At 41.3% G+C, this 25,480-nt stretch overlaps 1 protein-coding gene across 9 annotated transcripts in view; it reads left to right on the top strand.

Moving 5' to 3' along the window:
- Positions 1-25,480, top strand: part of arvcfb (ARVCF delta catenin family member b) — a 143,051-nt gene that overhangs the window by 34,659 nt on the left and 82,912 nt on the right. For all 9 annotated transcript variants that reach the window (XM_053228980.1, XM_026940309.3, XM_053228981.1 and 6 more), the window contains one exon: positions 3,786-3,870. Coding sequence is in view for 2 of the 9 variants with exons in the window: in XM_026940309.3 (XP_026796110.1) it covers positions 3,847-3,870 (24 nt within the window). In the remaining 7 variants the exon portion in view is untranslated. The remainder of the gene's footprint in view (positions 1-3,785; positions 3,871-25,480) is intronic.

Below are 25,480 nucleotides of genomic sequence, written 5' to 3'. Positions count from 1 at the left end.
CCTTCTCACGCCATTAATGCCGTCCTTGCATCATTCCATCATCCCGATGACCTTCTTGGGTTTTTGGGTGTGAACCTCCATCTTCTGCTCTTTAAAGCTCACGAATTGCCACGCTCAGCAGCCTCCTGCTTAAACTGAGAGGTTTTTTTTTTGAGGAAGGACAAATCCCTGCAGCTGTGGAGTTAATGCGCAGTTCTATTATCAACCATTTGCACAAAGCTCTTTCTGTGAAAAAATAGTGTAAGCAGGAAAACCTGAAGGACATGGAGTGTAGCAAATAAAGGTCCCAAACGTCTTTCCACTGTTGCAGTAGGACGTGAAATCCTTCAGCTTGTGCTCTGTTTAGTGCACAGAAGCTTAAACCAGAGATCTGATGCTTTCCCAGTGGAACAATCACGCTTTCATTAAGAAATCGAACTCTGCTGCTGGTTCTAAACAAACATACAGTTAACAAACTCACAATATAACATTGCTTAAGGTCTAGTACTAGGGCCTTCTATTCGAAATCTGCATATTATCTCTGGAAGACAAATTTCTAAAATTATACAAATTATATACATTATGTAGTGTTACAACATGGAACTGGAATGCACTTAATTAGGATTACGGATCATGAATCTGTGCAAAGGAGCCCATAATGTAGAATTGAGGGGAAAAATAATCAATGTAGTTTGAAAAAGTACCTACAAATAAGAAGTATGAAGGCTGTGATTGCATAAATATTCACCCCTGTTTCTGTGAAACCCCTAAATTAGTTCCGGTACAATTAGTTGCCATGAGAAGTCAAATAATTAACAGAATGGAGTCGATCTGTGTGGAATTAGAGTGTCACGTGCTCTCAATATGAATATCCTCATTTCTGGAAGGTTGCATCACAAAATCATCCAGGAGTTCTGGAAAGGCATCAATACGGTTTTAGTTATAAAAAAATATCCCCCAAAAAAATGAAAGATATGGCACAACTGCGACTCTGCCTAGAGGAAGCCATCCACCAAAATGAGTAACCAGGTAAAGAGGGGATTAATCAGAGAAATAACTTGGAGGCCAGAGAGTGATTCTCAAGACAATGCTACCACCACCGTGCTTCACTGTGGCCTATTTACAGCTCAGGGTTTTAACGCTATAAAATGTGGAAAAAGTTTAGTGGGGGTGAATACTTATGCAAGGCACTGTATTCCTCAAGGTTTAAGTATTGCATGCACTGCCGCAATAAAAGTGTGAAACGTGCAGAATTCCTTCCCGAAGCTGTGGTTTACAGTTTCATACCAACTCAAACAAAGAGAGAGCGAGTGTTTTATAACGTGTTTTATTATTCCACTCGCGCAGAAACCTGGCCTCAGTTAGACTCGAAAAGCAGCTCCTTGAACTGAAAAACTTCATAGGAACTTTCTGGTGTTATCATGTCAAAATCCGCTGCCTTGAAGGCAAAATTTGTATTAGCACCCACTCTTTGGTAGCTTTATGATTCATATCACTGTGTTAATTGTGCAGTTACATAACCTTATCGATGTCTTCCAGTCTGCAGTTTCTAGTCTTTCCACTGTTACATTATTTTAACACGGCTTCCTGTACGTCTTCAAATGTGATATTTTAATTCAAACCATCCTAGCCAGCGTAGAACTGGGAAACCTTTAACACAACCCAAATTGCTCCGTATTGCTCCACTATTGCACCAGGGTGTGAAATCCATCAGCTCGCTTCTCTACGTGGTGCACAGATTGTGGAGCGAAGGGGTCGATGCTGACTGTTAGCTTTCACCGCTCCCACTGGAACCCACTGTGGCTTCAAAGAAAGCAGAAATCTCCCATTGCTGACGAGTTTTTCTTTCTATCCTTTTTCTTCACCGCTCTGTTGCGTGCTAGATGTTCATTATTATAAGGAGCAGGTGAGAATTAAAGGAGAATTTGCTCCCTCGCTGTTATGTTATTGTGTGTTGATGTGGGTGTTATGTGTAATTCTTTTACACGGTGTCCTGTAGGTCGTTTCCTCAATAATCTGTTTCATTTGCAGCCCATCAGACATCAGAGTTATGAGTATTGGCCGATAATTAATACTGATCTGATTTTAGTTAATAATGACACATTCGTTATTGTGCAGAACATCACAGTACAATAACGGATTGGTAAATGTCAAACTTGATCCGACTCTATGTCAGGTCATTTCTCAATATCTTACATAAAAAAAAAAAAAAAAACCAAGTTACGAAGAAAAAAATATGGAAGAAGAAGGGAAAGTTCACGAGCTCCTGCTATGTTGGCAGTGAAGTATGTACTGAGAGGAAGCTTTTCAGCTTTTTTATAGCTCCACTCGCGCTGAAGCTTGGCCTCCTGTTGGACGCAATTCAGTAATGAGTTATGCGTCAGGCCAGCACGTTAAACTTCCCCTGGAGAATAAAGCAGGTCTGCATGAGCTCAGCCCACTCTTCTGTAGCTTAATGAGAATAATAAACGAGACGGTGTTAATTCGACAGTTCCATCACCACGCCTGTTCTTTTCGCACAGTAGCCCAGCCACCTCGCATCAACACGGGTGCTCTTATGGCGACGCGCAGGTCTCGGTTACATCCCACTCGAGGAGTGTTTATACTCGAGGATACATTTATAAACAGGAGTAAGAGAGCGAGAGAGTTATCACCTCTCCTCCATCTGCTAAGAACAGCCTCCGTGGACGTTTAGCTGCGAAGTGTCTCTGCTAAAGGAACACAGACTAAATTAAATCCTGTGACGTGAGGACATTAATCCTGCCTTGGCTCTCGCCCCACACACACACACACACACACACACACACACACACACACACACACGTACACTGAAGCTTCTGGCTCACACAGTGTGTGTAGGGTTTAGTCAGAGCTCATAGTCATTTCCTGCTTTTTATATATCATACTACATTATAGTACAAATGTCTTCAGATGTTTCATTCAAGCAGTTCCAGTGGCTTTGCAGAAGTATTCACCCTCCTTGAACTTCTCCAAAGTGAACCATAGTGAAGCATGGTGGTGGAAGCATCGCATTAAGAGGTACCCTTGGCCTATTGGGGGCTTGTCAGATCAACTCTTTATCCAGCAACTCACTTTTGGTGGACGGTTTCCTCAGCGCAGAGTCACGTTTGTGTCCTGTTCTTTACATTTTTTAATAATGGATTTAATGTCGCTCTGCAGGATATTTAAAGTTTGAGAGATTTTTGTAACAAAACCCTGATCGATACTTTTCCAGAGCTTTATCCCGGACTTGTCTTCATGATGTCTGTTTTGGTACAGTACGTTCTCTGACAAACTCTCGGTTCTTCCAGGAACAGGTTTGATGAAGGACTTCTGTCTGAAATGTCCCGTTTCTCCGGACACTTTGTCTGCTTCGTTTAACTTGTAATATTTAATGACGGACAGACGGCAAAGAGACGAAGCCATGCTCATTTTAAATAGTACTGGTTTTTATCTGTTTTATCAAATATAATTTGTCATAAATGGATTTTGTATTTTTATAACTTATAAAAGCTAACATTTGGACCATTATATGTTGTAAATATGGTATTGGATTTGTTTATAAAGCCAAGAATAATATAGAACATTAGCGTTCATGACGATAGTAATGACTAAAACGTGAAACCCGAGCAGCATTCAGTACGTGTGTGAAGCATGTTGGATTAATCGAGGTGAACGAGAGCGCCATCCCCACACAACTCCTTTGTTTTCATTAGCACAGGAAAGACAAAAGCTAATCTTTCCCTTGAGATGCCTGGTGTGACCTGATTGACCTTCCCTTGTGTGTGTGTGTGTGTGTGTTTTAGGTGTGTCGTGTTCGATCAGAGGCTCTGTGCGGATGGCTCTAATGAGGATCTGAGCTTTTATATGGGAATTTCTCTTCAGACCGAGGTGAGTGGGATTTATCTGTTCTGGACGATCGCTCTTTTGTTTCCGTTTGTCCTCAGTATTCACGTCAATACTTTCATTAGTTAAGGTTAAGTTCCGCAATTGAGTCTCTGGAGGTCTGAGGGATTTAATTAACATCAGTGTAGCGGTGCAGAACTTTCCCTGAAGGTATTACATTCTGATGTGAAATGGTGGGCGTTTATGTGTGTATTATGGAGGGGATAAAACACTTGAGGGGCACGTCCTGCAGGTGAGTCGATTCAGAGTCGAATCGCTTTCTTACTAGAGTTCACATCCTACAGGTGTGATGAAGCAGAGTTACTGTGGCCACCATAAAGTTGATTATTTTCCCGTAACAGCACGTCCTGGAGTGTTTTATTCCTCATATACAACAGCATGAGCTGATACTATAGTAAGGATAATGTATTAGAATAAACGCATTAATTCTTCTCAACGCAGCTGTTTTAGTTTTAATCACTACCTTCTGACCAATCAGAATGGAGAATTTAACAGCGCTGTGGAATAATAAGGAGTAAAATGTTTTAAATGTGTGATATTTCAATTATGTTCATGTACATTATTGTTGTCCAGAAGGGCAATAATTATATTCCATATTCCATTAAGAAGCCGCTCGTCCGCTTGTGCGTTGGCGTTAAACACATTTGTGTCGTGACAGGAAGTCAATGAGAGCATGGTAAACACTATTAAAATGCAGGTTTCATCTGCAGATCTGTTTATTATATCTACGATCTCACTGGCTGCTGATTCAGAGCGCTACTTATACTTAAGAGGCCCGCGTGGCCGCTTATGAGGCTCTTATGTGTGTTAAAACTGTCCGTGCTCGCCAGATAAGAGGCATCACGATTAGAGGCAAACAAATGCCTCGACCAATCATTGGCCATCTCATTCATTTCACCAGCAGTTTCTGCCAGCATTACACCCATTAGCAGTTCAGGCCACTGGATGACTGGGAGATATAAAAGACCGAGCCGGTCGCCGCTTATCGAATCGCTACAGTGAATACAAAATTATCGTTAGTAAATGTTCTAGAGGAATCAATTGATTTTTTATTTATTGTTATGCCTTGTTTTGGAAGAAAAACAAGTCCAGACTGAAGGAGTAATTGTTTATCCATAACACCATCTTAAATGTCTCTATCAGATTAGCTGTGTGATGAGAAAAGAAAAGGGCAGCGGCTTGAGGAGATCAATACGCGCTCTTATCCAGATTCACTTTGGATGCAGCTTCGTAGCAGTGATCACGCCTGGCCTTGCATTCCTTAGCAGGCTGGAATCGATTAGCCGAATGCTGCTCCATTTGGTTTTTGTTTGGGCTTTTTTTTTTCTTCTCTTTAATAAGCTACGTCACTCACATGGGCCTCCAGAATTCTTTAAAAAAAAATGTATACTTTTTTTTTTTCCCCTACCACCAAGTGTCCTTGTTTTTTCTTTGCAGTTTATCTATCTAATAAACCTCTTGCGTCATTCGTATGTCTGGTCCAGCTTTCATTCGGGACACACACCACATCTAATATTCTACTTTAAAGCTCTGATAAATTTAATATTTGACTCCAGGGAAGCTGCCATCATTCTTCAGCTATGAATCGATCTTAAGAAAAAGGCATTTTATAAGCACAAGCCTGCTACACAGAATTCTAGACGTGTTCACCCACACACACACACACACACACACACACATCCTAACACTCTGTATCTCAACAAAATAAAAATATCTAGACAATCAGTGAGTGCGTCAAGTTTAATTTGGCTAAGGATTTATGAAAAGCGTGTGTGTCGGTTAAAGGTAAGCACTCTCATTAGTAAATTATTGTGCTTGTACATCCAGACCTTGGAAAAGAAAGGATCTATCTGTCTTTTTTTTTTTTTCTTCTTCTTCTTACAAATATTATTTATATGCCACTAAATATCTATGAGAAGTATTACTCTAAGATATTGCTTAAACTTCAGAAGTATTTGCTTTGACTTCATTATTGAGGGTGAAATCTTTATGGCTCAGTAGCTTATAATCAGATGGAGATGTATTCCAAGGTCTTCATTATGCACAACTCCTGCTAGTCTCTTTGTCAAGTCTGAATCAAGGCTTGTTTTTCTAATCGGTTTGGTTTCACACTGCACATAATTAAATTAAACAAAATGTGTAGCATCACACATCTACAAATGAGCACCGCACCCCAAAACACACCACATGTTTGATTCACTTACTGAAGGTGAGTTGATTGAGAGTCGAATCGCTTTCTCACTAGAGTTCACTTCCTGCATGTTATTTGATTCAGAGTCGAATCGCTTTCTCATTAGAGTTCACTTCGTGGAGATGAGTCGACTCGGAGTCGAATTGCTTTCTCACTGCAATCGAAGCGCACTAGAGTTCACCTCACTCAGAAGCTCTTGGACCCGAGTGCTATTGCTGTGTTCTCACTTGCCTGAAAAATGGCACTGAGTTCAGTTACTATTTTAGCTGAGATTGGGATTAGTTTAATTCCCTTTTCTGTAAATGCTCACTCTAAGGCTGTGTGTATGGTGTTGTGTAGGTTGTGTGATTAGTTATTTTAACAGTGTTGCAGGCCAGACCCCTAAGCTCCATAAGGCTCTTGAGTAACAGAAAAAAATCCAGCTGAATCTTTCGTTACTGGATTGGTAGCCAGTAGGAAAAAGCCGATTTACCTGGTGTTAAAGTTGTTGATTTTTTTTTAAGCTTAGAAAACCTTGCGAGCAGTGCAAGAGCAAATCACGTCATCGTCTTGTCTAATTTGTAACTGTCAAGACTTTCTGAAAAGCAGACTTTTTCATAGACGATAGAGCTCTGCATTAAAGGAACTGGATTTTTTTTTTTTGCTTTTTTTTTTTTTTTTGCATTTTGCACTAATGGGCTCTCTAGAGAGCGTGAAGGTGCAAGATGAATGCTTCAATCAATCGAGTAAATAATTCCCTCTCAGTCACACTACACAGAAGCATAACCATTAATTTATGTAGACTGCTGTGAGGAACCGCGTTCTCACCCGCTGGATGCAGCACGTACGCGCGCGCCGTCTCGGGGTTACGTAACCCAGTCTTCGAGGAGCGCATGTGCTCGTCATCAACACCCCAACAGACGGAGACCCTGCTGTTACCAGCATGCATTTTGTAGCAGAGCGGCCTGGGGGACTAACACGCATTCTAGTCGAAACACTTCAGAAACGCACGGCTGCTCTGAGAGGAGGTGAGGGAGATGGGGTGGAGAGGACCTGCGAGCACAGTAAGGTCTTTGACGACACACACTTTAATTACATGTGAAAAAGTGTTTCATAATCAGTTAGGAAGTGTGTGTTTATCTCTGGATCTCCGCAAGCACTAAAGACCAAAACGAGATTATTTTTTTTTTGTTCCCCAGTTAATCGCATCAGGGAACATTTTATTTACTTCTTTTATGTTACTAGAAACTGATTTCCATACAGCCATGTTTGTTTGTTTTTTTTTTTTTGCATTATTATGCTTCATAATCCGTAAGGTGTCCTGACCAGCCTTTAACGCATAAACTTGATCTGCATAATTGGTTTGATTTGGAGGAAAAAGAGACCAGTGCACGCTGAAGTGCTTGGCCAGATTGAGCTTCTCTCTCTTTAAGCATGTTTTATGTATGAGGATATATTTATAGATGACTTTCATTAGGATAATACGCACTGAAGCGAGGCGTCCCTTATTTAGGGCGCGCTCGGCTCGGAAAGCGTCTGCTTTGTTGTTTTGAATTATTTATGGACGGTATAAAACTCTGGAAATCTTTTCCCTCCTCGCACTTAGACAGCGTTACTCAGGGCTGTCAGGGCTGCGTCCTTCTGGTCAGAGAATCTTTAACCACTTTAACGTCTTAATGAACTCTTGTTGCCAGTTTCAGCATTTCCACAGATGATGGACATATTCAATAACAGCAAGAATCCGTCACACTCTCTCTCTCGCTGTCTTGTTTTTTTCGCCCACATGTCTGTCTTTCTCCATGTCGTGCACAGAGAGAGATTCAGTGCGTCTTAATGCTTTTCTACGCACATCAAACCCTCATATAGGAAATTTTAATCCAGGGGAAATGATAGCACACGCTGCGCGAGAAAAGGTATATAGTGTATAGTAGAGGATAGTGTGTGAGAAGACGAGAAAACTGACCGACGAACCACCAGAACAACTCCTAGAGAGCGAGACACGCCCCCGGGGGCGGGGCATGTACATTCTAGAGAGCATTTCATTGGACAAACCAGAGACTAGTACAGGATGAGTCATCAACTATAGTAATCGTTTTCCTCTAACTATACAATTAAAAATAAAAGATTTTTAAATGTGTTGTATTTTTTTTTCTATATATTATAAAAAGAAATGACCAATGAAAAGGATGGGTGGAAAATATGCAATTGTTTTTTTTGTTTGTTTGTTTTTTTTTGTTACAATTTTAAAAATTTTAATACAGTAGATCAAAATAGCTGCTTCAAGAGATTTCTTTTAAGTTCTTAAAAGATATTGTGATAGCTATGATATCTCAGGAAAGTGTATTATACCGTAATTTATCTTGATATTTGTATTTTATCGTCATATCACCCCGTCTGCGTTGCTCTACTGTATCAGCTGCACTCGGACTTTGCGGACTCTGTATGCCTGCGTGTGTTTGTCTGTCGATCCTAAACCTCCGTCAGTCCACAAACGAGTCACTTGTTGTCTGATTTTATCACCGTTCAGCTGCGGACACAGAAAAAAGTTACAAATGAAAGGTTTATATGCGGGTTTGCAGTTGAAACTCATACTATTGTGTGTAAGTGGGTTATAAAGAAATCATAGAGGAACATTAGAATCATTAAAGAAGAGCGTTTGATGGGATGCTCTTCTTAGCCCTAACGCAGCCGTGTGCATTTTCATTCCTCACCCATACAACGTGATGAAAAACGAGCAGATCGAACAGCCGTCTCTCTTCTACGCCCTGTCTTTTCCCAGACGCTGGGGTTTTTTTAATGTGTGTGTGTGTGCGTGCACATCAGTGTGCTGCCATCACCATGATGCAATCAGCAATAATACTTTTGTCTCCACGGAGATTTCCGAGACGAGTCGATGCCACTGGTTTGCGGTGTGTCTTTCCCTAGAATACCAAGCATCCTGAATGACACCGTATTGGACGTGAGGCGTGAAGAGACTCGGAGCTCCATCGGTAAAAGGCCACAGAGATGTACTTGTGCGTCGTTCTTTCTTATAATACGTTTGAGGTTTTAATCAGACTGAAGAGACTCACGTGTTCCTAGTTCCTCCCATCTTCCAAACACCTTGCCAGCAGAGGGAGCTTTAGCTTTATCCACGTTGAGATTGAGCTAGCTATTAGTAGCTAGTTAGATTAGTAATTAGCTTGGATGATTGCATTATCATCAAACACCGATAGCTTCTGATCTTCAAGAACAACATACTGGGTAAGAGCCGGTTGTTTTCACTCACCTGGCACCTTATTTGTTGATATTTTCTGTCACCTAGCTAGCGTTTGGTGATGGTGATGAACTCCTCGTGCTGAGTTTTACGTTTAAGACTTTTCCTCAGGTTACATGATTTTCTCTGAGCGCAGTTTGCAGTCTGCTTTGCTTTGATTGTATGAAACACGTGACGGTGTACACTAGGCTTACGTTCCACAGTATCAGACGGTATCGGATGTTGGAATCGGGAGCATATGAGTAAACAAGCACGGTATTGTATCAGTATCTACGTATTCCTTGGTATCTAGCATTGCTGTGAGTTTCTGAATCCTCGCTGGTATGTAAAGTCAGTTCTGCAGCACAGCTGATTCACTTTCACAGCTGTATTTATAGCACCTCTGTCTCTTCTCTGTATTAATGTGATGAGATGCAGGTTTAAATCTGACAAACTCCCTTTCACAGGCCTGATGTAGACTTATTTAACACAGTAGTAAATTGACGCGGTATATTCCCAGTCCAGCTGTGACGTGTCGTTTACTGTGACCTTGTCTAAGGCAGGTAGCAGATTCTGATTTCGCCCCCACAGAGACAGAGAGAGAGAGAGAGAGAGAGAGAGAGAGAGAGAGCTGGAGGAGCGTGACTAATCCCAGGATCTCCTGTCCAATCTGTGCCAGGCGCCGTTTCGTCCTTCATGCCCCGCCGAATAAGCGCTCCGTATCTCGCTCAGCATTTTTGCCAATCAACGTGTATCAGAAGCGAACGGCAGCTGGAAGACCCTGAGCCTGTTCCGTTAAAATCCCTTCAAATCCCATAAACACACCTGTGTGTGAAAGTGACCCGTGGAGTTTAGGTAGAGGACAGTGAGCTTTGGAGTGTTTGCAGGTCTCCACCTCTGCACTGGTGAATTATTCAGCGCCCGAGTGTTTGAGTTTAAGGAAAACTTATTGGAAAACTTATCGCCCATTCCAGAGTGCTGACACTGGAGACTCCTTCCATTTATATATTAAAAAAAAAAAAAAAAAAAAGCATGTCCTTACACCACATCAGCAATTACACATGTAATTTTAAGCCGTTTATGTAGAGCGTCCACCATACAAAGTTCCTGCGAATGAGCTGTTAGTGTAGAAACAACAGCGTATTAAAATGAGTGCGGGAATGTTTATAGCTAGCATTTATTGTTAGCTACACGTCTTGGGTTCTGCAGTATTCAACAGTCAATTTGTTTTGTTTTATTGAGTACGACAAAGTTGACAAAACATCCCAACAGATCTTGCTTGCAAAACTACTGAACGAGTCTGGACACAGTTTAAGAAACCCATCATCTCTCAGTATTCACCAATTTGATGAAAGCGACTCAGAATTGCAGCTGTTGCAGATTTTTTTTTTTTTGTTGAGTACAATGAAAGTCCATATCTTATTTTTTTTTTTTTTTTTTGCAGAAATTCCATCTTTTTTTTTTTTATTTTTTTTATTATTATTATAAGCACAAAAGTGGTGGTTTCATTTCCCGAGTGAATTCAATTGCTTTCAATTCTGCATTGGTAGCAAACCAGCTGCTCTCGTACACCTGCAGTCTGAAACGTATCTGCCAATATCATCCTTGGCTAACCAAGTTCAACAGCAACAGCTCCCTTATTTAAAACCACCCACCGTGCGGTCTGTTAGCTGTCTGGTGTCGACGTCTCTCGTGAATATCAGACATTTGTATCTTCATTCAGAAGATTGCCAGGTGTTACAAAGGACGGCAATCGTAAACATTTTCAGTGTTTCATGGCTGCGCAAAATGGCCTCAGTTCTCAGATCGTACACTGTTATTTATTAGTCACGCGCAGCTAAACATCTCTCATAATTGTTCCCGAGTCCTTGGACGCCAAGTTAGAGGACTTTGTCTTGCCGCTTTTTGGTCCGTCATCATTTACGCTAATAACGCATTTCCTATTTGCTGAACACCACCTCGTTCCTGCCAGCGCTAAACCAGAGGGAAGAGAAATGGTTTAAAATGAGCGTGTGTGAAAGATTTGTTACCTTCCACTTCCATCAAGGCCCACTTGAATCCGAGCGCGCCGCGTTTCATGTTGGCATTGGTATGCTAATGCTCTAATTAGCGCCTCGCGCATGTGGGAACACGACAAAAATAGAATTGCATTTACACTCGAGCTGATTAGATAATTATAATATTTCCAGGAGAAGTTTCAAATTACAGCTAATTATTTCATGACTCGTTCTGTTTTGCCTCGCGTGGGTAAGGAGCTCCTCGCCGCTCTCTGAGGTAATCCCAGCGCTAGAGCCGAGCGGAGCTCGCCCAAATTTGTGCTGTGTCACTTTCCATTTGTGCTGCGTCTCTTTTTCCTCGTTTGAGGCTCAGTCGTGGCGGCTGAAAAATTCACTCTTCAGTTTAATATTCAGTATAAAAGGAGAGACCTGTTCCATTTAATCTTCCAGATGTGAGATGGAGGCCGTGTCTGCGTACGAGTGTATGTGAACGTATCTTGGAAGCAGTGAGTGTTTTTCCTATTCTGAGCATGTACAGAAAAGTGTTGACTGTTAATCGGGCTGTCTGAGCGGTCGCGTAGGTAAGGAAGGTGCCGAGCCCTTCACCCCCCTGCGCCGGCCTTCTTTTAATAGGTTCCCAAATCACTTCACTGCCTTTCTTAAACACCAGGAAACGAGAGCCTCGGCAAACGAGCAGCGGTCCCACAGGACGCCATGACCGAGCGCATTCCAGCCACATCAAAGAGAAAATGCTCGCGTTGCAGGAAATGTGTGCGCAAACCTCTCGCTGGCCTCCGACCACAGCAGCAGCAAACCCAAAAACAGAGCACTGTACTCGCTACCGTGTCATTTATACATTACTCTGATATTATGCTGCGTTTGAATGAAACTCATAACAGAATTTCTGACTAAAGAAAAAACAACGAAAGCGTCCTCTTAACTCAGGACGTTCTCGAGTTCAGCAAGTGGCGTCAGATCAACATGGCCGCTCTCAGCATCAGCAGTAAACACAGCAGCACCTCTACCTTTAAATGAGTTATACAGTATATTATTTTAGATAAATCAACATACAGACATATTCGCTACGTAGTTCGCTGTTCTGGGGAGGAAATGACACTCATCACAGTTAGCTAGCTAGCTAGCTTGTTGCTAACAAAAGACAAACACAAGCATCTGTAATTTTTTTCCCTCACTTTGTAGATCGACAAAATTACGTAAACCCAAGTTCCGACTTCCCACTTCCGAGGTGAGTCAAATGCAGCATTAATATGTCCACTTGTGTGATTTTTTTTTTTTTACGGTAGCTGTGCTACTACAGCACATACGGTAGTTTACTCATTGTTTATACTTTCAGTCTGCCGCTAACATACCACTGTTAATTATTGTAGCTATAGGATTGATGACACCAATATCCTGTCTGAAATGTTTTTTTTTTTTTTTAACTGTATAACGTCCTCTTTTCTCTAAGCGGACAGAAAATATGGGGCGTGTCTCGTTCTCCAGACAAACTTGTTGTTCATAATGTACCGTAGTAGTAACACCTGATGCAGAGTTTCCCTTTTCACATTACAGTTCCCATGGTGACGGACTTCATGTGGTTGTGTTTGTTTTGCTTTTTATTTTAGTCCTGTCTCCACCCCTGTCCTGTCATTGGCTTGTTGCCTGATGGTGTGTTTAGTCTGTCCTGTGTTTAGTTCTGATTAGTTTGTCTATTTACACTCAGCATCTCATTGCGAAGTCTTACCGTGTTTTTTTTTTTTTTTCGTTTTCTCCTGTGAATTCCTTTTTCGTGTTTCATGTTTCCTAGTTTTGACTAGCGATGATTATCTGTGTCAGATATCTGTGATTACTCTGACGGAAAATGTTTTGAACCGCCTTTTTTGATTCTTTGTTTGATCTAACTAAAGCGGACATGCTGGTATTACGCACTTGCATCGTCCGATTAAAGAATTGTCACGTACTTAAAATGGGTTTTATTTTTATTGTGTGAACATTTTTTTCTTTTACTTTTAAAGTATAAAGTAATATTCTACCTCAGCTCCAGTGTGTGCAGTATTGAACAAAGGACCAGGTTTTCAGCAAAAATGGCAAAAAGTTTCTTTTGTGATGAAACTTGCGACTGACCTGGTAATTCACTTTACCCTTTCTGAATGATGTGGATGCTTTGCTTTGCCACTTGCTCCAGGGTGCTCAGAAGATCCTTTTTCCTCCGACTCCGTTGTGATTTTGAATTATCATTGTATTCATTGTGAACACACTATCTCCGTATGTTCGAGCTCGCACACAGCACCCCTCTTATCCTGTTCTTTTTGTCCTTCTAATTCATTAAATTCAGAATGTGCCTATGTAATCACTTTCAAAGTGGAGGAAGCAGGTCTGAGTTTGTCCATCTGTAAATCTGCTGGCTAGCTCACCCTTTTTTTTCAGAGAGAGAGAGAGAGAGAGAGAGAGAGAGAGGGGCGGGGGGGGAGATGTACCATGAGACTTGATCAGGGTTTTTTAATAATGATGCACCCGCCCCCGTGTTTCTTTGCACAGAATTCAGCGTGGCTTAGTTAAATAGCTGGAATGCGGGGGTGTTCCTGTATTTCTTTTGTCACGTTGTACATTACTTATGCTTTTCATGGATGGACGGTCTTCACCATCGCGGTCTCACGGCTACACTTCTCCGTCCCAGCTTTCTTTCTCTTCATGCCTTTGTCTCTGTCTCAAGCGCCCAGTGGTGTGTGTGTGATGGAGAGCAATTTCCCACTCCACTGACTCGCTTGTACAGCCCAGGGTAGTGATGTGATGCTGGGACCCTCCTAGTGGACCACCCAGTCAGGAGACCGAGATGAGAGATGATGCTCTTCTGCTAAGCTTTTCTGAGAAAGGCAGAATTTTGAGCAGAGTTGGGAAGTTCTAAACTATAATTACTTTTTTTAAGAGTTTTTTTTTTTAAGAATTGATCTAAATTCCTAACAAATCTAAACTTTAACATCTGTGACATCAAGAATGAGACCAAGCGTCCATCACTGTACTGTATCAGCTTCTGCATACATGTTGTATTTATCACAGCAGTTCAGCTAGTTTGTAAGTAGAGTTTTCATCATGCATCGTGCTTGGCTCCTTAGTGAACGAAGCACTAATTTAGCATGAGGAACTAAAATCAGTGAGTTTTTTCGTGAATCTTTTTTCATACTGAGAAAAGAAAAATGAAACCGTACTTCAACTTTAACCAGTGTGTTTATTTAGATGACTAATTGCAGTTTTATGTGAGTAAAGGGATTCAGTAATTTTTACCACCTCAGATGTTGCAGCCATCTGTCTGTAACGCACGATAAATCACAAAATGGCGGTTCATTTTGTATTTATTTTAAACATGGTACGATCAGTGTCTGTTGTTAATTTGTTGTCGTACTGTTTTATCATCATACTGATCATGATACATAATGACACTAATCTGTCCCAGATGTGTCTGACCCAGAGAATATGATCAACTCAAGCTTAGTAAGCTCTGTAGCAGAAATAGAGCTCCAAAGTTGGCTAAAGTGCCCGCTTTCCACTGCCTTTAGTGTTTTTTTGAAGTGTTTTCTGAAGCTATCGATCTTCACAAGGGCAGATCTCGCAGGCTCTCCAAGAAAGAACGTGATCATGTGACCGGCGTGCTTTATATATATTTTAACTGCAGATTAGGACCTCTGGTGTTCAAACAGTGCAACTGCATTACATGCATAATTAACAGAATGCTGACTTGGACGAGATTTGGATGGGAATCACATTTCAACATTTTTGCATCATGTCACGATGTATCGTTACACTCCAATAGCTATGCTTCACGGACTCCCCTGACCTTGAGTTGCGTGCAGTTAGAGCTCGCACATTACGGCTGTCGCTGTTGGTTTGCTGAGAAGTTGTTTTATCTCTGCAGGAGAACAGCGTGTTTATTTTGCTTCCTTAATTAGGGAGTGTAATGAATCAGCAATGGCAGCCTCACACACTGTGGCTGAGGTGTGTTATTCAGCTCAGAGAAATGACTCTGCGTCTACTGCAAGACCACTACTGGAAGGAAACATAAATACATGCACTTGTGCATTAAACATGACACAGTTCTGTCCATGTGATTCAGATTTATTTCATGCCTATTCAAGTTTGCAGTATTGCCATCCTTCCCACCTGCTTTCTTTTATTTCCCAGGATGTTTGTTAATTACCTGGTGCTAACTGGTGCTACTTTCTCACACGCTATGGACTCGCGAGTCTGTGCCAAGGATAATTTGTCTAACAAATCTAACCAAGCAGATGGAATCAGAAAGCTTTATTTTTCGCCGTGTTAACTTACTTCCTCGGCCAATTAGTCAGCGAGTGCCGCAGCAATCACCAGTGAAGGTCACTGTAAAAATGCTGGCAGTTAATTTCTGATTATATCAGCACGGCCTTCGCAGTGTTCATTAATAAATAGACTCTTTTTTTTTCATATTGCCAAAGAAGTCCAGTGTCATCACACACATTTATCCAAGGTTATATTTTTATGCATGTACAAGTGAAGCAGCTTCATCTCTTTAGCTGAGACGGAGGCGATCTAGTGGACTAGTACGTTCACTTTTTTGTCTTTTTTTTTTTTTTTTTTACTTGCAGTACTTACAGTTCCTGCTTTATGTGAATGCTGTGAAAATAAAAGGAACCGTAAAATGTGAGTTGTACTTTTGGCATTTAGAGGACTTCTCTCTGTCTGTAAAAGAGAGATGTACTGCAGTGACATTCTCTTTATAAATCATCTTCCTCGTGTCCTTTATTAAAGCTGCTCCGTCATCCACGATACAATGGTGGATAGTAATCGTTATTATTTCATAATGACGCAATTCCTCTACTGTCACTTGTTGCGGACGTGATGTTCTCCAGCTAGGACGAATTACCGAGGGCTGCAGGTGCACTATTCAGAGATACTCATGTACTGTGTGTGCGTGTGTGTGTGAGAGAGAGACTTGGGTCTGACTGTATCATTGGAGTCATCTGGGACACGGTGTGTACTAGAGACAGTGGCTGAGGCACTCGGAAGTCAAGGCACGGCTTGAATGTGTGATTAGAGAGAAAGAGAGAGAGAGAGAGAGAGACTCTTGGGAGCAGGTGCTGAAGCTGTGGCCGCACTCTTGTAAATCACTCACACTCGTTTTAGAAGTGTAATGATATTTACTGCTGCTTTGAACATTGTATGTTGTTAAAGGTTTTTGTGTGTGTATGTGTGTGTGCGTGTGTGTGTGTGTGTGTGGTTTCCTTTTTCCGTTACTGCTCTGACCTTGTGTTGATCGGTTCATCCTGGGTCTCTGTCTTCCTCCATGTTTCTTGTAAGTGATAGAGGTCAAACCGACACCACGGGAGATATCGCTCTCACATCGTGTCCTTCTCCGAGTTTTTCCTGGGCCTTACGTCAGCCATGTTACGAAACTTATCCGTACTTTGCGTGCGAGCGTGTGTTTCAAAACCCCCGCGCCTCGGGACGCCTCGGTCTCCAGGTCTCCCCTCGGCATCGCCGTCTGCACTTTAATTTACAGCAGTGCAGAATGTGGGAGTGTGCGGCACAGTGCAGAGTGAGAGAATTAAACACGCAGGATAGTATACAGAGCCGAGTGGACCGAACACGCAGCCCTGAGGGTCACCGGTGCTCCGAGTGCTGCTGCTGCTGCTGCTGCAGGAGGACGTGTTACTCAGCTTGCTTTCCAGATCACTTTCTGGAAAAGAGTGCTATGATGGTCGACTCAGAGACAGGCTTGTTGTCCTTGAAGCACGCCGGAACAACTGTTGGGAAAGATAAAACACAGGACGTTCTGTTATAGGGAAATAATCCACGACAACATGGTTTGACTACACAGTGTTTTATTCCTCTTATACCACAGCAGTTTGCCAAAGATTAGAATTTTTAAATCATTAATGAACATCACTTTTTTTAAAACTGTTTATAGTTACATTTAATGTTGTGCAACGTCCACGTAACAAGTTAGTTCGTGTTCTTACTTACGTTAACGCAGCTATAACATATAACAGTCGTTCCATCAGCAGCTTCTCCTTGATTCTCTCTCTAGAAGTTAATAAGACAAAAAAGAGACATAGCTTGTCATGTTACTAAGAAACCGCTAAGCGTAAACTGCTCTGTCCCGCGGCGACAAACTGTCGACACTGCGATACTAGAGTCTCCTTCCCTAAGCTGTAAATGTCTTCTCTCTCTCTCTCGGTGTCTCTCTGTTTCTCTTCCTCCCAATAGTAGCACTCAGTAATTACTGTGAAACGGCATCTTGCCCCAGTTTAGTGAGAATTACAGATCTCAGCACTTTTTGTTTGGAATCCTAGAGGACTTTAAGTGTCTGTGATCGCAGCAGCTGGTGCGTCTCGACCCCGTAACAGCTTTTCTTTACAATGCAGTTTAGTAGATATTTAGCCTTAATTACGCCCGCAGCTTTCGTCCCAGTCAGTGCGAGACGGGGCCGGATGTCAAAACGGCCAGACTGTAGCGCGTATGAAGGCGAGTTCTGTTCGTTAATGCAACAGAAATGCCTAAAGGTGATTGCACACAACACTAGTGACTTTGCTTCTCCCTGCACTGTTCCAGTGCTTCGTCTTTGCTGTATACGCATCAGGACATCTGAAAAGTACGAGTTTTAATATAAGACTAGCAGTTACTACAACCTGTGTGTCATTTAGATGCCTCTTATCTCCTGCTCCTTTAAAGAAGGAGAGACATATTAAAGCTTTATCGCTCAGCCGTGAGCATTTCAGGTAAAATTACTGCTCAGATTTTTCAAGGCATTGTTCCTATAATATCCAGATGTTTAAAATTCCACCCACACACGCAGAGAAAAAGGATGTGTGTGTGTGTGTGTGTGTGTGTGTGTGGCGCAGCGTTAAGGCTTTGTCTGCTGCGTGCTGGGTGGTATAAAGTTTATAACGCTGTCACATTTCACATTTAAAACTTTAGCTCCCATCCTCATAAAGGAGGAGGAAAGCGCTGTCTGCCCTCTTCTGCATACATACAGCTCACAGATGCCCGTGATTGGAGAGACGGAGTATTCCCCTCCCACTCTGACTACCGAGGATGAAGGATGAACATTTTTTTTCCACCTAAGTTGATTTGATAAACAATAGAACTCATCCAAACTCATTCTGGGTTGTTGTAAATGTGATGAATGTTCTGTCACTTTGCATGCCTTGTGAACGCGGAGATGACAAATCGCCTAGATTGCTGAAATTAACTGCCAAAGTAAGAAAATTAGACTGGGGGAAAAAAAAAATTCTGTGCTGAATACTAATGTCCATGCAAATCAGAATCTAAATGGCTAAATCGTAAATAACCGATCTGACAGATTCTCGTATGAGTTTAAAGCTAATTTCAAACTTCTAGTGAACAATTTCTGTTGTATTGGTTAAAAAGTGAGCAGCACTTGTGAGTGAACTTTTGAGGCTGCTGTTCAATCAAAGCTGTCTGTCTGTTGATGTTTCTCTCATTATCATGTTAAAGCTTCATGACTCCAGGGATTCGGGATTTGACTCTGTACTAGTGCTGATCTGTATTTCCATCCGTTTACACTCCTGCTTTATCGTAGTAGCGCGCTGATGTCAGAAATGCACATAATAACCCGAATGTATTATAATTACCTCTCCGGCTTGTAGCGTTCCCGCTGCTTTCACGTTGATTTGCCGGTGGCTCGTTAATCAGTGTTTTTATTGATGCTTGGAGTTTATGTGGATTTTATGGTTCAAGCAGCTTTCGCTGAGCTAAAGGAGTCGCTTTGCATTGCAAAAGTTGTTTGTTCGAGACGGTTGTTTGAGACGCGCCATGAATCAGTGTTCAGTAGAAGATCTCTATTCCTGTAAGGTAAAAAAAATTATTACAGTCTCTTTTGAGGCTCCATCTTGAATGAAGGAAATCATTATTGCGCTCGGTCTGTCGTTACAGCAGGATTAGATAAAGCAGACATTTTTAATAAAGAATATGAAGAAGCGAGACGTGAATAGCGTGTCCGTGTGTCTCCTGCATTTATTCGCCTTTTTGCACAGCGGCCCTCCGTCTTAAGCTCGTCAGGACCATCATGGGCCATGTGACGTCAGTAGAGACGAAACACGTGTTCTGGCATTTCTGTTAAAGCCGCATCATGGAAGTATACTGTAAGAATCAGAATATAGGAATCACAAATTGGTCAAATCCGATTGGTCAGAATGTATCTAGTTTTCTTTGAATCCACACAAAAAAAAGCTTAAAACATGTCTGTAATTGTGATATGAAGATTTCTGGAAGGAGTCTCCAGTGTCAGTCAGGGGCGAAACTTTAAGTTTTATAAAATATAAAATAGATATCACTTCCTTAAGCAAAGAAACTCACGAGGACGCAACGTCGTAGTTTTATCAATAAATTTCTGTCGGATTGTTTCTTATTTTTCGCTTGTGCACATGTTTGTCTGTGTTGTAGCTTCGACAGTTATAAATGGAAATGTTCAGTGTCTTTGGTTCCATCTTGTTGGAGAACACAAAGATCTGACTAACTGAGCTCTGAGATAGAGGAAGCAAAAAAAAAAAAGAGTGCACTGATGATCTGTCAGAAACCAATAGAGCTCTAAACTAAAAATCGAGCTATAAAGGTTGCTGTAATGAGACTTTTTTTTTTCCTCATGACACCAGCGGTGCTGTGCTTCTTCATTTAGTGAGGTGATGTGAAGAGATGTTTTGATCATCAGGAACGTTATTGATCGGTCTATAGGGAAAAAAAAAAAAAAAGGGCGATGGGCCGTCCTATTTCCCAAAAGCACCGTATATAGCTATAAAACGCTTCAGATGGACTGTCAAGCTCTAATACTAGACTAGTGCCTTTGACTTTATTACAGCAAGTGCTTACTGTTTGGTAGATAGTTTTAATCCGAGCACATCTGAGCACTAGAACCCAGCTAATGTTTCTCAGGAAGTGAGGATTCAAACAGCCCAGCTTCTGTACGTTCCACTGTGAAGCCTTGAGAACTCTGCCTGGTTGTGTACACTTTTTTTTTTTTTTTTTTTTGGACACAATGGGACACGTGTCTTCTATATTCATGTCCTGATTGATGTCTTCCTGCTGTGATTCCTTATTAATCCCTGCCTGTCAGTCGCATCTCAATTTCTGTTTCATCACACGCCTCTCTGTTTGGTTAAAACACGGCCGTTCCAGACTCAGGCCCGGATTTTCCTCTTCTGTGAAACAGCGATCAGCCGCCCGCTCTCATTAGAGAAGCTCGCAGGTTGCTTGGGGTCATCCGGTGATGAAACAGCACACACACCGACTGAAACTCTGCAGGGAAATGAGGCTGCAGATTCTCATATTTCCCCTCAACCATCACCTCTCATCGCCCAGAGCCTGGCCCATCAGCGCACTTCCATACGCACCGAAAACCCTTCTCCAGGAATTAGTTTTTCACTCTTATAGCTTTGTGCTTTTATGAAGAAAATGACTTGGAGTTTTTTTGGGGTTTTTTTTTGGAATTCAGGAAGAGAGTATGAGGAAGTGAAAGGTCAGTTCGGAGTGGAAGTGCTTCGTGATGGCAGTTTGAACCGTTTAAGTGGACGTCACTTGCTTATTTTAGACGTCTGGTAAATATAGAGAGCTCGGAGCTTTCTCAGATTAGCCTGACGTATTTCAGGACGTGTGTTTGAGGAGTTGACGTGCAGACTGTGATTGACGGCGTTGAGAGAGCTGATAGCTCCTGAACTTTAGGAACCTGAGCATCATTGGGATAAAGGCAAGAGACGTTAACATGGGAAATGTATCAGTGTGAATTTTACATTGAATAATAAATAAAGTGACATAGTGACATAGATTCAACAAAAAAAAAATGTCATTTAGACAACAGAAAAAAAGCAACCGAATGCTCATGTACACCTTGCTGCAGAACCAAAAGTCCAGGGGGCGGAGTCAGACCTGATTCAGCTCCTCCTGGTGGGTGGAGCCAAACCAATAATACAGGGGATGGAGACGAGTAAGTGTGGATAAGTGCGTTTGTTGCTTCGTTGTTGTTCAGAGTCTCATGGTTTAGGGATGTGGGAGGAGTTGGATCAGGTCCAGCTCCACCCCCTGGACTTTTGGCTCTGCAGCAAACACTTAGATACACACGCTTGCCCAGTTAAATTGACATAATAACGAGAAGAAACGAGACCTTTTCCCTGACCCACACTGCCGTATTAAATCGTATATTTTATGAACCTCTACCAAGTCAGATTTTCCAATAAGATCTGATCAGCTTCCCTTAAAAGATCGTTTCTTAAAAGTGTGTGTGTGTGTGTGTGTGTGGAGGGGGAAAAAATGCCTTCTTTTGCACTTCTGAATCCAATTAATTCTCCTGAAAGGGTTTAATCATTAAAAATGATTTCTAGAGTGCAGTGTGAGTTTTATAGATACACCCTTTTGGAAAAAACGAGCGTTGAAATGTAGGAAGGGCGAGATTGATCTTTCATTCAGGATTTGGAAACGATCAGCAGGGTGATGAGACGCCGTTCCCACCACTGAGCAATCTGTGACTTTAATAAAGGGTCCAGCGACGCTGCGGGAACGACCGGCCGTCTGTTCACACGCTTCGAAAACCCATCCGTGCTTATATCTGGTCATAAACGCGGTTATGGAATAAAATATTTAACTGATTTAATACACATTAAATGCCATATTGGAAGATATCCGTATAAGGAACGGATGTCAGACTTGAACAGAATGTTGTGTGTGTTTTTTTTTTTTTTTTTTCTCTAAGCCTAATGTGAGCCTGCACTGTCGTCTAGTTTGGCTTTGCCGCAGGAACTCGGCGTGCTATCTGAAGTGCTCGCCGTGATTTGCTCGGAGCGGAGAGTCAGACGCTTTGACGAGTTCTTGGCCGGCGCAGTGTCACACTTGAGCCTAATTTTTTTTTTTTGTCTTTTTTTTGAAGGATTTGTGAAAGTTAGCGCACACTAATGAGGGATCGTTATCGTCATTAGGGACGGCTGTCTTCTGCGGAGTCTGCCAATTAGGCTCGGCTCGCTCGACACCGCACATTAAAGTTGATCAGTGAGAAGCGTCTCTGCCACGGAGAATCGTCTGCCCTCACACACACACACACACACACACACACACACACACACACACACACAGAGTAACCGTGTGGATTAGCATGCATCTACTCTCCGTGGTTATTCTTCTCGTTTTGACCTCTCCACCCTGACTGTGCACTCTTCCACCCCTTTATCTCTGTCTATCTCTCTCTCCATCTCACTCTCTCCATGCCTCACACAGATAAATGCCTCTCCGTTACCACAGAGAGCGATCCATCAAGCTCCAGCTCTGACAGCATTTCCTACAATAGCTCCATTACCCTTATTATTGAACATAAATCTGTGCTGCGCCCCATTTCCAAGCGTCACCCTTTTTATTTATTTTGCAGATTACAGCACGCTCAGGGAGGCGAAGGAATATTTAGGACCGAGCGCTTATCAGACGAGCTCGTAGCCCACGTCAGGTTTAAAGTCTCCTACAAGCCGAGAGCCGAGATCCATCAGACTGCGGCGCGCTCGTCTCCGATTCGCTCGTAAATTCACCGTATTTATTCATCATATTAAACCCCATTTCCAGCATCAGCAATGAAGTGTCCTGAAATGTGTCCTCGCTGTGGAGTGAAGGGAATTTCACCTTCACTCCACACACACAGGCTTAAAGGAAACCTCCATCACTCCTCAAATACTGAGCAGCTAACTAGCTTTCATTCAGCGTTAGCCATTTGAGTCAAGTTGCGTATATATAAATATACACATATGTGTGTGTGTGTGTGTGTGTGTGTGTGTGTGTGCGTGTGTGAGTGTGTATTAATTATTAAGAGACAAAGTGAGGAAGAAAAGAAGAATAAGACTAAATAAAAATGGAAGACATAAAATAGTTTGTAACAGAAAAAGAAGAATGTGTGTAATTAAAACAGGAAAAAAAGTGAAGTTAGTGAAAGTAAAATTAAATGAGAGTAAATAAAAAGAAATTCAAAATGGTTTAAAAGGAAAAAAACAAGGAGGAGAGTAAATTACAGCAATATATAAATAGCTACAAAAATAATAATATATAAGCAAGAATGTTATTTATGAAAGATAACAAGAACAAATTAAAAAGGTAATTAGTCAATAAAAATATAGTTTCTAAAAGAAAAGCAAGAATGAGAGTAAATCAAAAGGGAAGAAAATTATAATAGAATATGTAAAAGAAAAAGAAGAATGACAGAAAAATATAAAAGTTTACAAAAGAAAACAAGAATAAAAATATAATTTAAAAAGAAAAAAAAACAAGAATAAAAGTAAATAAAAACAGAAGAAATATAGAAATAGTTTCTGAAATAAAAACAAGAATGAGAGTAAATAAAATGAGGAGAAATATAAAGTAGAGTTTAAAAGAAAAAAAGAATGAGTACACCAGAAGAAACAAGAAATCTGAAAGAGTTTATAAAAGAAAAATATTTTTTAAAAAAATAAAGATTGTAAAAATGGTAATAAATAAATAAATAAAAGCAGAAGGAATATAAAAAAAGAGGAAGAAATACTGTATAAAATAGAGTTGAAAATATAAGGTAAGAATGAGGGTAAATAAGAAAAATTAAAAGAAATAAAAGAATGAGCGGAAATAAAAACAGAATAAATATCTGTTTATAACAGAGAAACAATAATAAGAGCAAATACAATTAGAAGAACTGTAGAGTTTAAAAAAAAAACAAGAAAATTATTTTTAAAAATAGTTTGTAAAAAAAAAAACAAGAATAAGAGTAAATAAAAAAAGAAAAAATTGATATAAAAAATAAAACAAAAATAAAAATAATTTATAATAATTTAAGTAATAATAATAATTTATGATTTAAAAAAATTTAAGTAAAGAAAAACTGAGAGGAAATAAAAACAGAAGAAATCATAAACAATAGTGTATAAAATGTCTTTTAGCTGCTTTTTCAATAATATACTGTATTGACCTGTCTCGTTTTTTAGGTTTATAAACCCAGAGATGTTGGATGTTAGTGAGTGTGTGGAGCAGGACAGTGTGTATCACCTGCTTCAGGGCTTTAAACGCCAGTCGCTCGCTGCTGTGTTGTGTTTAGGAACGTAAAGCAGATCCAGCACTGCTGTAATGCAGCTAACACACAGCGTGCAGATTTAACTGGGACACGATTGCATGCTTCAGTGTAATCTTTACTCAGGAACGACAGACAGACAGAGAGCGAGAAAAAAAGAAAGAGAATAAGAAAGCTGTTCTAGCTAATGCCGCTTGGCTTAGCCGAGCGTTTGAAGTGTGTCTCAGTAATCCTGGGCGCTCACAGCGTACACATCCTCAAAGTCAAAGCAGCGGTGTGAGAAACACTCTCAAATTGCCAGCAGAAGCAGCGTACGCTCTGGACTGGAGGAGAAAGTCCTCGTGGAGAAGAGTGGACGATTTCCCGCAGGGTCGTGTGATCACACACAGAGAGTCAGTAGCATCCTGTTCAGGAACAAAGATACACACCTTCCCCGCGCTGTCACTCTTCACACTTAACTTCTCACCTCAAAGCAAACACGTCTCACAGGAAGTGCGTGTCCTGACGCTGACGTTAACATATTAACAAGTTCCATATCGATGTCATCCTGACGTCTAGCGTTTAGACACGCTTCAGGATTAAAAGTGGTGTGGATTACACGTTTTTTGGATTCAGAGCAGATCAAGTAGGCTGAGAGTAAAAGAGTACGAACAGCACTGCAGAGTTTAACATTCTGATTCAACTCCTCAGCTCTTACCAAAGCTCTTCACAGGATGAATGAAATGTGTTCAGAAGCCGAAAAAACCCAAATGGTATTAAGGCTGTGGATGTTCAGGCTTGGAGTCTGGTGCACTCCTGATCTGCTCTGTCTTAACGACACGAAGAAGAACTCCACCAGCCGCCGTGTGTTGAGAAGTTTGAAAGGTTCGAATGCACGAGTTCTCCTTCATGTTTGTATGAAGCCAGTGCTCTCTGAGGAACCTTGAAGTGTGTGCGTGTGTGTGTGTGTGTGTGTGTGTGTGTGTGTGTATACATGTGACAGCTACTGTCTAAGAGCTAAGAGCTTGTGCTTCAAAGCAAAATCGAAAGGAAGAAAAGACGAGTGGTAAACAATGGCTTCTCTCTCTCTTTCTCTCCCTCTCTCTCTCTCTCTCTCTCTCTCTCTCTCTCTCTCTCTCTGAGTTCTGAGGCTTATCAGCATT

The sequence above is a fragment of the Pangasianodon hypophthalmus genome, chromosome 24, assembly GCF_027358585.1.
Source record: "Pangasianodon hypophthalmus isolate fPanHyp1 chromosome 24, fPanHyp1.pri, whole genome shotgun sequence".
NCBI lineage: Eukaryota > Metazoa > Chordata > Actinopteri > Siluriformes > Pangasiidae > Pangasianodon > Pangasianodon hypophthalmus.
The sequence above is the reverse complement of the archived record's forward strand: the minus strand, read 5'-3'. Positions and strand labels throughout refer to the sequence as shown.